Source organism: Salvia splendens, chromosome 7 (genome assembly GCF_004379255.2).
Source record: "Salvia splendens isolate huo1 chromosome 7, SspV2, whole genome shotgun sequence".
Taxonomy (NCBI): Eukaryota; Viridiplantae; Streptophyta; class Magnoliopsida; order Lamiales; family Lamiaceae; genus Salvia; species Salvia splendens.
The window spans coordinates 5,546,489-5,559,932 of record NC_056038.1 but is presented as its reverse complement, the minus strand read 5'-3'; the positions used below and the strand labels follow the sequence as shown (position 1 = coordinate 5,559,932).

Sequence of the window (13,444 nt, the reverse complement as noted above, 5' to 3'; positions counted from 1 at the left end):
CCAATTTTGTGTCATTCTTCATATCGGAGGCAATGGATTTCTCTAGACGTTAATTTAAGTAGAGATTTAACCAATAATTTTGGCTTGTATGATTGTACCATAGATAAACTATTAAACCATGCCATATACTCCTACTTCTTTCGTCTTTGCCTAATTTAATCTTAAAAAATAACATATATAGAATTGATTAATTTATTCAAGCAAAACACAGTTCGTTAAAAATTTTAAATAATGAGTTGTTCCAATACTCGAGTTTTCAATGAAATTCAGAAAATTGAAGTTCTCTTCGAAGACATCGAAAACATAGACTCGGTGACTCGGAAAAAGGGATAAAAAAAGGAAAAAAATTGGAAAAATGATTGGTAGATCCAAATTTGAAGGCCTTAGAAATCCGAAGGCCCAAAAAGTAAGCCCAAATGAAACGAAACCCTAACACACGATTGTGGAGTATATTATGATACTACAATCTGTATTCCTGAACCATAGCTGCAAAAATTACAGATCCACGCCTCCGTCCTCAAAATATCCAAGTAATTCTCCGAATGAGTTCTGATTCTATTATATGTGGCTCCGTTTCTTGTTTTTATTTAAATGCTTTTTCTTCCTTAGCAATCACCATCAATAATTTTGTGATTTTTGATAGATATGAAGGTTGTAGCTGCTTACTTGTTGGCTGTGTTGGGCGGTAACGCTGCCCCCTCCGCCAGTGATATTTCCGACATCCTCGGCTCAGGTTAATTTCTCGGCATGCATATTTCTGGTTTAATCACTGAATTGTCTGAATTCTTTAATTTAGGTTAGGTTAGGCTAGGCTATATATGCTCTTGGAGTTATGGAATTGTTTTTACTTACTAGGGCTTAGTATTTCGTCGTAATACTAGATGTTTATTTCCACATGCCTTTATAGTCTGCTAGATCTTGTGATGGTTGTATTCTGAGCTCTACAGCTTTTTGTAATCGATTGCCTTCATAGTGTGCTAGATCATGTTTCTGTATCCACATGCCTTTCACGTTCATTAGCGTCTTTAGCTATTGTATATTGTCCAGTATTCATTGTTATTGATGCAAAGCATGATTGTTACTGGCTCTTGTTAGTAGTGTTTCACGTATGACTATTCATGATTCCATGTTTCTGAGATGTTGTCTGTTATGTTGAGGGCTGTGGTGACTTATTATTTTACATATTTCCTGTTTATGAAGTATATATGTTAGTTTAGGTATTTATTTTTGGTGTTTGCTCTAATACTATTTGTGTTTCAGTTGGAGCTGAGTTCGATCAGGAGAGAGTTGAATTGCTCTTATCTCAAGTTGCCGGCAAAGATATCACTGAGTTGATTGCAGCTGGAAGGGAGAAATTGGCTTCAGTACCATCAGGAGGTGGTGCAGTTGCTGTCTCCGCATCTTCTGGTGGAGGTGGTGCTGCACCTGCTGCGGCTGCTGAGTCGAAGAAAGAAGAGAAAGTGGAAGAGAAGGAGGAGTCTGATGATGTGAGTTTGCCAATACTTGTATTCTTTGTAATACTTTCTTGATGCATATAGTATCCTTGTTTACAGCATGCTGCAAATTACCCCCTGACTAACTGTTTATTTATTTTGCAGGACATGGGGTTCGGTCTCTTTGACTAAGAAGTTTGTGAACAATTGTTATGTGAATTGTTTGTTTTTTTAACTTTTGTGGTAGTAGATTATGCTATCTTTATGGTTTTGTTTTAATTGTAGTTGGAGAAGATTTTGATGCTTCAATGAGGCTATGTGCACAATGAAGATATTATATACACTCAATTTTGAATTTCAATTGTTTGATCAGCTCTCATATTTTGTTTTGGCTTTAGATTTTCGTTACTTACAAATGACCTTACTTCAATTCTGGGATTCCATCATCTTTTTTGCTGTCATTCCATTTATAATCCCTACCCTCTTCTCAAAGAATCTGTTTTCCCTTGCAAACTGCAAATCCATCAACTTCATCCGATCAAATTCAGTTTTCCCTACACATTGTTCATCTTTCCACACACCCATACCCATCCAGCAACTTATCTGCCACAAATTCAGTATACTTGTTCATCAAATTGCCATTCATCCCAACAAACACAAGGTAGAGCATTGCACCTATCTGCCACAAATTCAGTTTGCTTGTTCATCAAATTGCCATTCATCCCAACCAAACACAAGGCAGAGCATTGCACACTATTTCTATTTTGATCTCCAATGCATCTGCCACAATCCTCGTTCATCATCTTCATCTTTGTTTAGGCATGAGACCCTGCTTCGACCAGAATATTGCATAGAAGCTTTCGGAGAAGATCCCTTCTTTAACACAAGCAAATGTGATCTGAAAGCCACAGAAGCCTCGAGTCCTTGATGTAGGTCTCGAGGAGGCTATACATTTATAAAAATAATCTTAGAGCATTAGCAGTGGGGCGCCCTAAGGTGCGCCACGTCATCAGTTTTATCCTCCTACCCCCACCTGCAGTGAGCGCGCCCTAAAGTGCGCCCTATGGCGCGCCCTATGCATTTTCTTTTATTTAAATATTTAAATAACTACAAAAATTGGGAAAAAACTCTATTTCATTTATAAAAATTAATGTTCATACATTTATAAAAATTAATGTTCATATGCTTATGAGTTAGTCAAGAGTAGAGTCACATTATTAGTAATGTAATTGGATTTAAAATTAGAAAAATTCATGTTATAAAAATTACATACATTTTATAAAAATTAATTTTTATCACATTTTCATCTTAATAAATCTATAAAACAATTTAGTTTTCAAAATATCTCAACTAGTGTGTGTAGCCCAATGGTAAGGATTATTTCCTTCCAAGCAATAGACCCGGGTTTGAACCATGGCAAATGCATTTTTTAAGTAAAATGCGTGCCATCGTCCGCGCCTATCGTCCGCCGCGCCCACAATGGCGCGGACGATGTATTGGGCACCCACAATGGTTCAATCGGGCCCCATTGTGGGTGCCCTTATGATATGATCAATAAAATGCCAGCTAATCAAACTATTGTTGTAAATGTATTTGTTATATCGTAGGGAACACGCCGAAAAGGCTTGAAGTTATAAGCCCTAATTTTCTAAGTGAATCCCATATATATGAGCTTTCCCGTACAATAAAAATTTCTTCATTGATTTGTTGCTAAGTATAACAAAAATTTCGGAGTATAAAATTTCATGTAAGCTCGAAATTTATGTATTCTAGACCTAGTAACACATTTAGCTCAATTATTTAGCTACAACTGAATTTTATTTCAATGCATGACTGGTTATAAATTATAATATCGTAAAATGGTCTTGAGCGAGAGTGTCAGTCAGAATAATTTGGTAAAAATAATGGTCTGAGCTATATATAATGGGTAAGGCGCAGATGCATACATGTAATGCCAATATATAGTCCATGCTATATAACTTTGGTATTGTACCAAAACATCATCTCAAAGAAAAACTGCTAATCTAAAGCCAACAATAAAGAGTTACCAACAATACAACACCTCGTTTCCTTTGGTCATTAAAAATCATTAGATTTCGCCTTAAGACCAACTTCTAACCCTTCTGCCTCTACACTTGACTAATCGGAGACAATCATGAGAAGATAATCGAACTTTCCAGTCACATGAGGTAGAATGGAAGAGGCGCTGCACTTCTCATAACTGATAGCAATAACTCAATCGTCTACAAGTTACAAGTGTTGCTTATAGCTACTACTGAGGTCGATGAAAGGGAAAGATTGATAGAAAAAAGTCGTAAACATAGAAAGAGAAGTGGCCTCACATCTTCATGGCTTTCAACCAAGAGCTTCAAGGAAAATTGATTCAGTTAGGGATAGTCACGTTTAAGATTTTCACATCTTGATACGGCTTATCTGTCTTGTCTGTCTTCACTTTCTCTATCCCCTGTTAAGTCAAAGACCAGTGAGCTTTCAACCAAGCCTTCAATTCAAGACAGAGATCGGATAATAAACTGAATGGTACCTGTACAACATCCATTCCTTTAACCACTCTACCAAAAACAGTGTGTTTGTTGTCCAACCATGGAGTGGCAACAGTGGTAATAAAAAATTGGGAGCCATTGGTGTTCGGCCCAGCATTAGCCATTGAAACCGTGAAGGGCCTGTCATGCCGCAAACTGCAGAAACAAATAGAACGTTTATGAACATTGGAACTTATATAATGAAGGCAAGAGCCACCATGGTATTTGATATCCTACGACCTACATATAAAATAATAAAATGGTAGTAGTTATTCAATCCACAGCCAAATACTGCAGCAAGGCTTCACCAAACAACAATACAAAAAAACCACATTTCCCATTGCACAACCAATATAACATTGTTAACTTTGTCAAAAATGCACAACCAGCAACCACCTTTTTCGGACCCATAAAGATTTAGAGAACCACATTCAGAAGTCACATTGTTATAAATGGGTGGAAATATATTAAAAATAAGCCCCTAGATGATCAAATGTAGCAGTTAAAAGCATGCTTTAATTCTGGCAAGGATCATAAATTTTAGGCAACTCGAACCAAGGACCTTCTGTTGACAGGTTGTCAGTGTCCATGAGCATGAATCAAGCAGATCATTAGTACATACGTATTTTCCCAGTGTAAGGAGATCAAAAGCCTCAGCGGCAAGGGCACGACATATGCTTACCCAGGTGCAAGGATATTCTAACAGAATCAGAAGTCAAGCATACCTTTTATGGAACTCATCTTCAAATTCCCTTCCCCATATAGATTGTCCACCAGTGCCATCTCCTAGAGGATCTCCTGTCTGAATCATAAATCCTCTGATGACCCGGTGGAATATCAGATTGTCATAATATCCATTTCTACAGTGTGTTGTGAAATTCTCCACTGTTCTTGGGCATTCTTCTGGATATAACCGCATGTGGATATCACCCATTGTAGTATGCATGATCTGGTAAAAATGGGGTAGATGATCAGCTATTATTCAAAAATGATTTTAGGACAAAAGAATAGGCTGGGGAGGGACAAACTAGCAAGCCCACATCATCCGAACCGTCTCCTTAAGTGTCACTTAGAGAGGTTCTAAATAACCATAAAACATTTTCAAGAGAAAAGCCATAAAGAGGGACCCAGTTGGGGGATAAAAAAGATACGTCACTCACCACATTGTCTGGGAGAGAAGTCGTAACAGTTTTTCCAATATCTGATACTGCCAATAATTCATCAGCAGGTGGTTTTCATTAAAGACATCTCTGCCCTTGGTAGTATCTTCAGGTTCCTCAGGTTCTCTCCGGCTAAAGACGCAACAACAATCATTCACGACAGGTTAGAGAAGGAATTCAAATATACAATATCATAGACAGGTTTTCTACCAATATTAAGGTGTCAGTTATTTACAGTATCAGAATATCCATACAAGACCATCAATGTAATGGAAGAGAAAGATCGTTGATAACTTGATGCACCAAAAACATAACGCTTAACATGTACAAGCACTATTATTAATACCTGAATAAGTAGATCCTATGCTTCTTAAAAGCACAGCACAAGAGAGTAGGATCTACAAATGGGTCTTTGCTTTCATTGGCATTTGCAGCAGCAGCAGGGATTTTCCGAGCTTTTTTACTGCTCTTTTCACCTTGATACAAGGCGATTCTTAGGAATCTATCATTGTTCTCTACCTTTCCGAGGATCCTGGAAACTCTGTTGGTGTGCAGATTTACAACCTATAAGAGACCAAGAGGAGTTACTCCCGTATAAACTGAAACCACACTATGTGTAAATTGTAATTTGTTGATGGAGAATTACAGTGATATGAGCATCAGAATATAAGCCATAAACAATGCCAATATGAACACTTTTGTCTATGAAGACATTTTATATCTTACTTTAATTCCGAGAAGGGTGGCATATATGAGGAAGTTGGAGCTTTCATCAAAAACTGCATTCGGCTGTGGTACATTTTCTGTTTTCTCAATTTCTCTCTCTACAGCCATCCGTCGTCCAAAATCAATAGCCTCAAGCCTGTACAGAGGGACATCTCTCCTCTGGAGTTCTTGGGCAACCTACATAAGTAAGATGTGCAGTTTATATAACTAAGATAAAGTTGATTTAAGTCTAAATATAAATAGGGATATGTATATAATCATTACGTCAAGAGATTCATCATATACACGTCTCAGTTTTCCGGTTCTGAACCAAAACACGCGTATTCTATGGTCAGGAGATGTTATTGAAAATTGCTTCCCATCTGGACTGACCTAGAAAGGAGTTAGAACAGGCAGTAAATAATGGATAAAAGCCACCAATCTTCATTAGTATCTCAAATGAAAGCGAGACAGCATACAACATACTACTAACTATAGTACCTCAATAGAAGAAACGGCAGTCTTGCATTTTACAATTGTGAAAAGGTCTGTATCGCTTTTGAGTCTGAAATTCACCCTGCATGTTAATGAATAAAAAAAATCCATTACATATTTACATTACATACAGAAACAAGTACCAAGCCAAGAAGTCCACGGTAATTCTGTAATTCACATCTAATAGTTACCAACCAATGAATTTCATAATCATATCTACCGCAAAAAATCCAAGCATCCAATGTAATAGGAGGAATAAAGTACAAAAGATAATTAATAAACCAACCTGGATCACATTCCTTTAACTCATTGAAATATGTTCAACAAATGGCCGCATAAAATACATAATTTAACACCTAACTGACTCCAATACACCCACCATAAGGATATCAATTGCCTTTAAAAAGGTAAATACACTTGACTGTGTAAAAACTCGTTGAGATGCGTGTCTCATATCTTCATCTTTTACCCATGAAAAACTTCAGTTGCAAGGGGCAGCAACAATTTAAAGAAAAGGAACATGAGAGAGAGAGAGCTTCAATATCTGGATACCGAAATCAAGCACATCTCAGTCCTGAGACATAGAAAGCTTACCCAGTATCTGGGAACTGAAGGGTTGCAGGATTCCAGTATTCAATGACTCCTTTGTCGTCTGCAGAAATCACAGTATCGTATTCATGGTTGTACTTCATAGATTTTATCGGTCCAAGGTGTATCTGCTCAAAAGATGCCATACATGTTAATTTGTTCTAAAAGAAATCTTATCCACTGCCAATCTCTGCTTCACATTTATTGCGAAAAAAGAAAGAGGAAGATACCACTTTAGATGCAATGGAATCATTTGAGCCCGAGCGAGCATCGTATATGTGGATAGAGGGAGAATCACGATCACTAATTGCTAGTTTTGCCTTTACATCCCCTTGTTTGTAAATCCATTCAATGCAACCGGCCACAAAAGGAAGACGTATCATAGCCATCATATCATAGTTAAATACATCATAAATTTTCACGGATCGGTCATTTGAAATTGTACAACAAAGAGCACCATCAACGCTAACCTGCCAGACAATTAAAATAGGAGATTACTGATATGAACAGATCAGTTTGTAACAAACAAGGTATATCCAATAGAGACAAATGAATAAAATGATTACATAAACTAGAGAAATATGTAGGTGATCAAATCCCAGGTGGGGTGTGTGAATTGGAGTTATATGTCAGAAATGCTATTGTTACATGTAAGTTGTAGAAAATAAGGTTTGATAGGGAGGGGGGAAAGGTGCATAAGAATTACCAGAACTAGGATGATATAAAATCACCTGATTATAAAAATGTTAATCAAGCATGACAAAAGGTGGAACTCACCGCAAGGCCTTCAATTGGACCAAGATGGGACCTAAAATGTTTTGCAAACTCTATACCAGTGGATTTTTTCTTCCAAAACTTTATATGTCCTGTAAAAAACCAATGCTTAGTACAGTAGTTGCAACCTAATATCAATGAAATGAAGAGTTCCAACAAAAGGCAACATTACAGTAGGTTTTATACATAGGTTGTTATCAGTAGGTTTTAGATCATCAACTACGAAAATTAACCCAAAAAACAGTATAACGCATTTTTGTGTGGCAAGAAGTTTGAAGTTTCATCTGTATTTACGAGTGACCTGATCCGATGAGCACTTCAACATAAAGAGATCAAATTAAGTTCTTTCCTATTTTGTCAGAGTCTCTATTTTCCGTAAAAGTTGGAAACTATCTTTACCACCGAGAAAGGTGTCCAACAAGAGGAAAGAGTTGTATTTCAAAATATCCTCTTCACTAGTTTCTCTTTCACAAATTTAACAAAATTGCAACAACTTATTTTTCAACAGTTTCCACTAGTAGAGAAAACTCGAAAGGCAAGTGGAAATCAGAGGCTTCCAGGGATTATCTAAGGCAGCAAAAGTCGAAAAATTAGACATCCGAACTTGAGATTGGAAACAAAAAATTACAGAAATTAAATCATCTATGCAACTAGAGAACAGCTAAATTAAGCGCTAGTATATGATACCATCCGCGCTTCCCGATATGAAAAACTCAGCCGCCGAAACAGCAACATGCGTAACCACATCGCGGTGCATATAACTCTTCTCGTACCTGAATTCAATCTATAGCAAATTAATCCATCACGCATTTTTTTGAATAACTAAGCATTTTCCTCGACATGGCAAAACCCTGGAATCCAAAATCCCAGACCCTAAACCCCTATATACGCAAATAGATGGGGATTACATACATGTTGGCGGAGGGGAGCGCATCGAGATAGGCCTGTTCGAACTGGAGAGGGCGTTTGGGTCGGGCGCGGGGCGCCGGGCCGGGCCCAACCATGGGCTCTTCCTCTTCGGCGGCGGCAGAGTTAGCGTTGTCGTTCTGAGCTGCTTCCATCCTCTCCTCTTCCAGATTAATGGCGGAATGCCGTTGCTATGCGAGATTTAATTTGGGTTTTAGAATTTCACTAGTGTGGGAGAATTTTTTGAACGATGGGAGAACATGAACCGGTTAAAAAATTGTATTTTGGTAAATACATTGACATACTAATATTATGAAAATATCATAAAATTTTAAAATAAATTAGAATGAGATTTGATGGTTGGGAATTCGCTTGAGTAATTCTATGTAAACTGACTAATATCAGCCCATTTCTGGTCCAGGCCTAGACTGGATTTGGCCCACCCACCCGTTTTACATTTTGAAAGAAGGGAACTAGATTTACGACAACAATTGTAGTTCATTCATTGACAACAACAATTGAAAATTAGGGTAGTTCATAAGTTTCTAAATGTTCAGCTTGAAAAAATGATTGGTGTAAAATTGACCTTGTAGTCAAGTCACTCAGGATGAAAGCTTCAAAGGATTATAACGGATTCAACAACTTCAATAGATAACAACAGTCTATATATTGTAATTTGTATGTATGTTACATGCAGTATAATTCAATACTTAGAATACCAGTTGAAATATTGATATCATATTATAAACATTTTTCTGTCAAACTTATCAAGCAAATAAGTACTTAGAATATACAAGTCTTGAATGTTTTAATCAAGCTCCACTGCATTTTCATTTTGTTTTCCATTTGTAAGCTGTAACTTTTCCCTCTAATAGCAAAGGAACTTAGATACTGTATGAGAAGAGAAAATGAGATAAATATTTAGGACCACGGAAAGAATGACAGTGATGGGCCGGTCTTCATGGGCCCAATGGCTTAATACTGTAACATACGGTGCCTAAAAGTCCAAGAAGATAATAACGTTGCCATTGCAGTCTCACTGTCTTTGTATGAAGAAGATATCCATATCTTTGTTATTAATTGTGTTTGCTTCTTTTTATAAAATGTTGATATGCATGTTAAAAAATTTCATGTTATTTTTATTATATTAGTCTATAGCGAGATAGCGTGTATGTGCCTGTGGTATGTGGGTATGAAAAATCAGAATATAGTTTAGGTACTTTATATACTTACTTCTGCTTATATATGAATATTAATTGTTTTGCAAATAATGACTGACTTACTTTTCCTTTTGGAGATGAAATCATTGAACCTAACTTTGTAATGAATTATCTGTAAATCCTCACATTATCTATAAAATTTAACTTTCAAGTGATCGACTTTAATTGCCTATTTTCTCATTGGAAACTTAAATTTGAGCAACTAAGTACTAGTACTCCATATTGCATTGCATCAACACCAAACTACGAGCATGCACATCAGTGGTCGTCAATAAGGACAACGTCCATGCCGTCGGCGTGGCATGTAGGTGTCCGCCGCTGTGCTCTTGCCGATGGCACAACCCTGCTCGATGCATCGAGCACGTCCGTGCCAAAGGCAAGAGCACAAGCAGCCGACGTGGCATGTTCTGGTTGGCCGGTGGTTTATAATTTTTTATTATTTTTTAAAAATTGCAAAAAAATCTGTAAAATTCAGATTTAATAAAAAAAATATTTTCTCACTTCCTAATAAAATATATTCATTTTTTCCACACTTTAAATATATATTTTCCATTAATTTCACCCCAAAATTCATACTTTCATCTATAAATACTCTCATTTCAAACACAAAAAAATCATACTATACCAAACAACTCTCTCAACCTCAATTTTTAGGATTTTAATTATGTAATTTTTAATTTTTAGGATTTTAATTATGTACATTATTTTTAATTTTTTAGTAATTTGTAATAGTATTTTGGGTATTTTTAATGCATTTTAATATTGTGTAAATATTTTTATTTAAATTGAATAATAGAATGGTGAGACCCTTGCGTATGTCCTTGCGGAAGAGAATGGATGTGGGTGTTGTACTCTTGACAAAAAATAGGGAGTAAAAAATGAATAAAATTTGGTCCGGGCCCACATCCATGCTCTTTGGCAAGAGGATATGTGGATGCTCTAATAAGTGTAGTTTATTAAGAGCATCCACAACGCGTCCCGCGCGCGGCTCTCGCCCGTCCCGTACCGAGCCCGTCCCGTAGCCCGCCGCGAGACAAGGGACGCGCCCGATGCATGCGTGATAATTCATTTTTTTAAATTCGAATTTTAATAAAAAAAATTATTTTTCAAACAGTAATGTTACCGTTAATTTTTTATTTTCTTTATTTATTTTTTTATTTATTTACTCTATAAATAATCATATTTCATACTCATTTAACACACAAACACACATCTATTCCTCTCAAATCCTCTCTATAACCACTCCAATTTCATCTTAAATCAACTCAAACAAATGGATCCTTTTGAGCAAATGCGTCAACTAATGGAACAATCACTTGAAGAAGATCAACGACGAGAGGCGGAGGAAGCCGCACCGCCCCCACGACGCTCCCGGAAGGACATCCATCGGAACTGGGAGGAAGCCGCCGCACGGTTAGTACGCGACTACTTCTGCGATAACCCGATTTGGGGAGATACCTACTTCTGTCGCCGTTTCCGCATGAGTAAACCGTTATTTCTCCACATAGCGAATACTTTGGCGGCCCGGGAAGGATTCTTCCAAGAAGGGTTCGACGCGGTCGGTCGTCCCAGCCACACGACGCTGCAGAAATGTACTGCAGCAATCCGTCAGCTTGCGACTGGACAAACGACCGACATGTTCGACGAATACCTCCATATCGGAGACACCACTGGGCGCATGTGATTGCTCAAATTCTGCAAATGCGTCCGGGCAGCCTTTTCTGACGAATTTCTCCGGAGGGCAAGCAGGACCGATTGTCAGTTCCTCCTCGACCTGCACGAACAAGTGCACGGATTCCCCGGGATGCTTGGCAGTGTCGATTGTATGCACTGGCAATGGAAGAATTGCCCGGTGGCTTGGAGGGGGTCCTACACGAGCGGCCACAAAGGCACCCACCCAACCGTTGTACTCGAGGTCGTTGCCGACTACCGGCTTTGGATCTGGCACGCGTACTTCGGGGTCCCTGGATCGAACAACGACATAAACGTGCTCCACTAGTCCGACCTCTTTACCGAAGTTTTGGATGGTAAAGCGTCGGCCATCAACTTTGTCGCCAACAACCGGTTGTATAAAATGGGGTACTATCTCGCCGACGGCATCTACCCGAAGTGGCCGACCTTCGTGAAGACGTGCAGCAGGCATGCGAACCCAAAGCAGGCTCCTTTTGCTCAGAAGCAGGAGGCTGCTCGCAAGGATGTGTAGAGGACGTTCGGGGTTCTCCAAGCGCGCTTCAACATCATCAAAGCCCCGGCTCGTTCGTGGTTCATGGAGAGCATGGTCGACATCATGTATACGTGCATAATCTTGCACAACATGATTGTCCAAGACGAAGGACCCGAGGCGGGAAATTGATTCGACCCCGAATCCCCCGGAAGCTCAACCGCAAGTAGTCCGCCGCGAAGTGGAGCGCATCCGTCAATACAAGAACGATTGTCTATTCGGGCAAGGACACGCGACTCTAGCGCCCACGCCCAACTCCAAGAGGATCTAATTGAGCACATTTGGGAAAACTTTGGCGGAGAAAATTAAATTATGTCATTTTTATTTTTTTTAGGATTTTAATTATGTCTTTTTTCTATTTTTTTGAATTTTAATGTTGTTTTAATTTTAATGAAGTTTGTTTTTTAATAAAGTGTGTTTGTTTTAATTGAATTGGGTTGGAAAAAAAATAAAAAATGAAATTGAATGAATAGTAATTTAAGGAACGGAATAAGGGACGGAGCGTTACAGGTTCCGTCCCTTAGTTAAGGGATGTAGGAATAAAGTACAGTGGGGCCTCAAATAGTAGTTTAAGGGACAATGGGAGGACAGCGTAGTGGATGCTCTAAAGAATTTCATTATTTATTAGGTGAGTTTTGTTTAAAGTTAGCATGAAGTTAAAGTAAGTAGAATGATAGTATAAACTCTTGATGAATAAACAAACAACCACACAAAAAATGTAGTGGATTTCCGATGTAATGGTTGTCGGCATCAAATATTGTTTAGATGCATTTTGTCGACAAATGATAGACATTAATACAGGCATTGACTTATATCAAATAAATTAAGCTGTCACACCTTATAGGATTTAAATAAATAGAAAACGAAGTTTCCTCTGTCCCCTTTTAATTGCAAGGAAGTATGGGCTATCAAACGAGTGTTTTTTTAGCTCTTTGTTGTGAGCAAATTTTGGGTCCTTTTCAACGTTGGCGCCACAAGTATGTCAAACAAACATTCGTGAAAGTTACCCTTTTATATACTATCCATTTTGCAGCCTATTTTTCCACACATGCATATCAAATTTTATTGATCTCTATTTGTGAACAAATACAATTATATTTGAATTCTGAAACACATTTATTTACGAAAGTTCTTAATTAGAATCGTGAAAAAATCGTGTTGGAATATTCATTAATACTCTCCATCAATCAGAATATTTATATTTTAAGATTTTAATGCAAAAAGATGTGGCTGAGCTTAGATTTTGTTTATACAAATTATATTTATTTTAACAAATTAATTAGGAAAAGGATCGCTTAGGCAGCCGCCTCTAACAAGATTAATGCACAAGTGGCTCATGGTGATAGGAGAATTAGTTAGAATGTTTCACAAGTTATGAATTTACGTAATAGTCAGTCATTAT

General features: G+C 37.7%; 1 protein-coding gene and 1 pseudogene across 1 annotated transcript; one reads left to right on the top strand and one right to left on the bottom strand.

Moving 5' to 3' along the window:
* The first annotated feature begins 388 nt into the window (after window positions 1–388).
* LOC121810869 (60S acidic ribosomal protein P2A-like) lies at window positions 389–1,794 on the top strand. The gene is made up of 4 exons (XM_042211592.1): window positions 389–530; window positions 644–733; window positions 1,261–1,487; window positions 1,599–1,794. The coding sequence occupies exons 1-4, from the start codon at window positions 455–457 to the stop codon at window positions 1,623–1,625; spliced, it is 420 nt and encodes a 139-aa protein (XP_042067526.1). The 5' UTR covers window positions 389–454; the 3' UTR covers window positions 1,626–1,794.
* Window positions 1,795–3,330: 1,536 nt separating this feature from the next.
* LOC121811133 lies at window positions 3,331–8,883 on the bottom strand (annotated as a pseudogene).
* Between the last annotated feature and the right edge of the window lie 4,561 nt (window positions 8,884–13,444).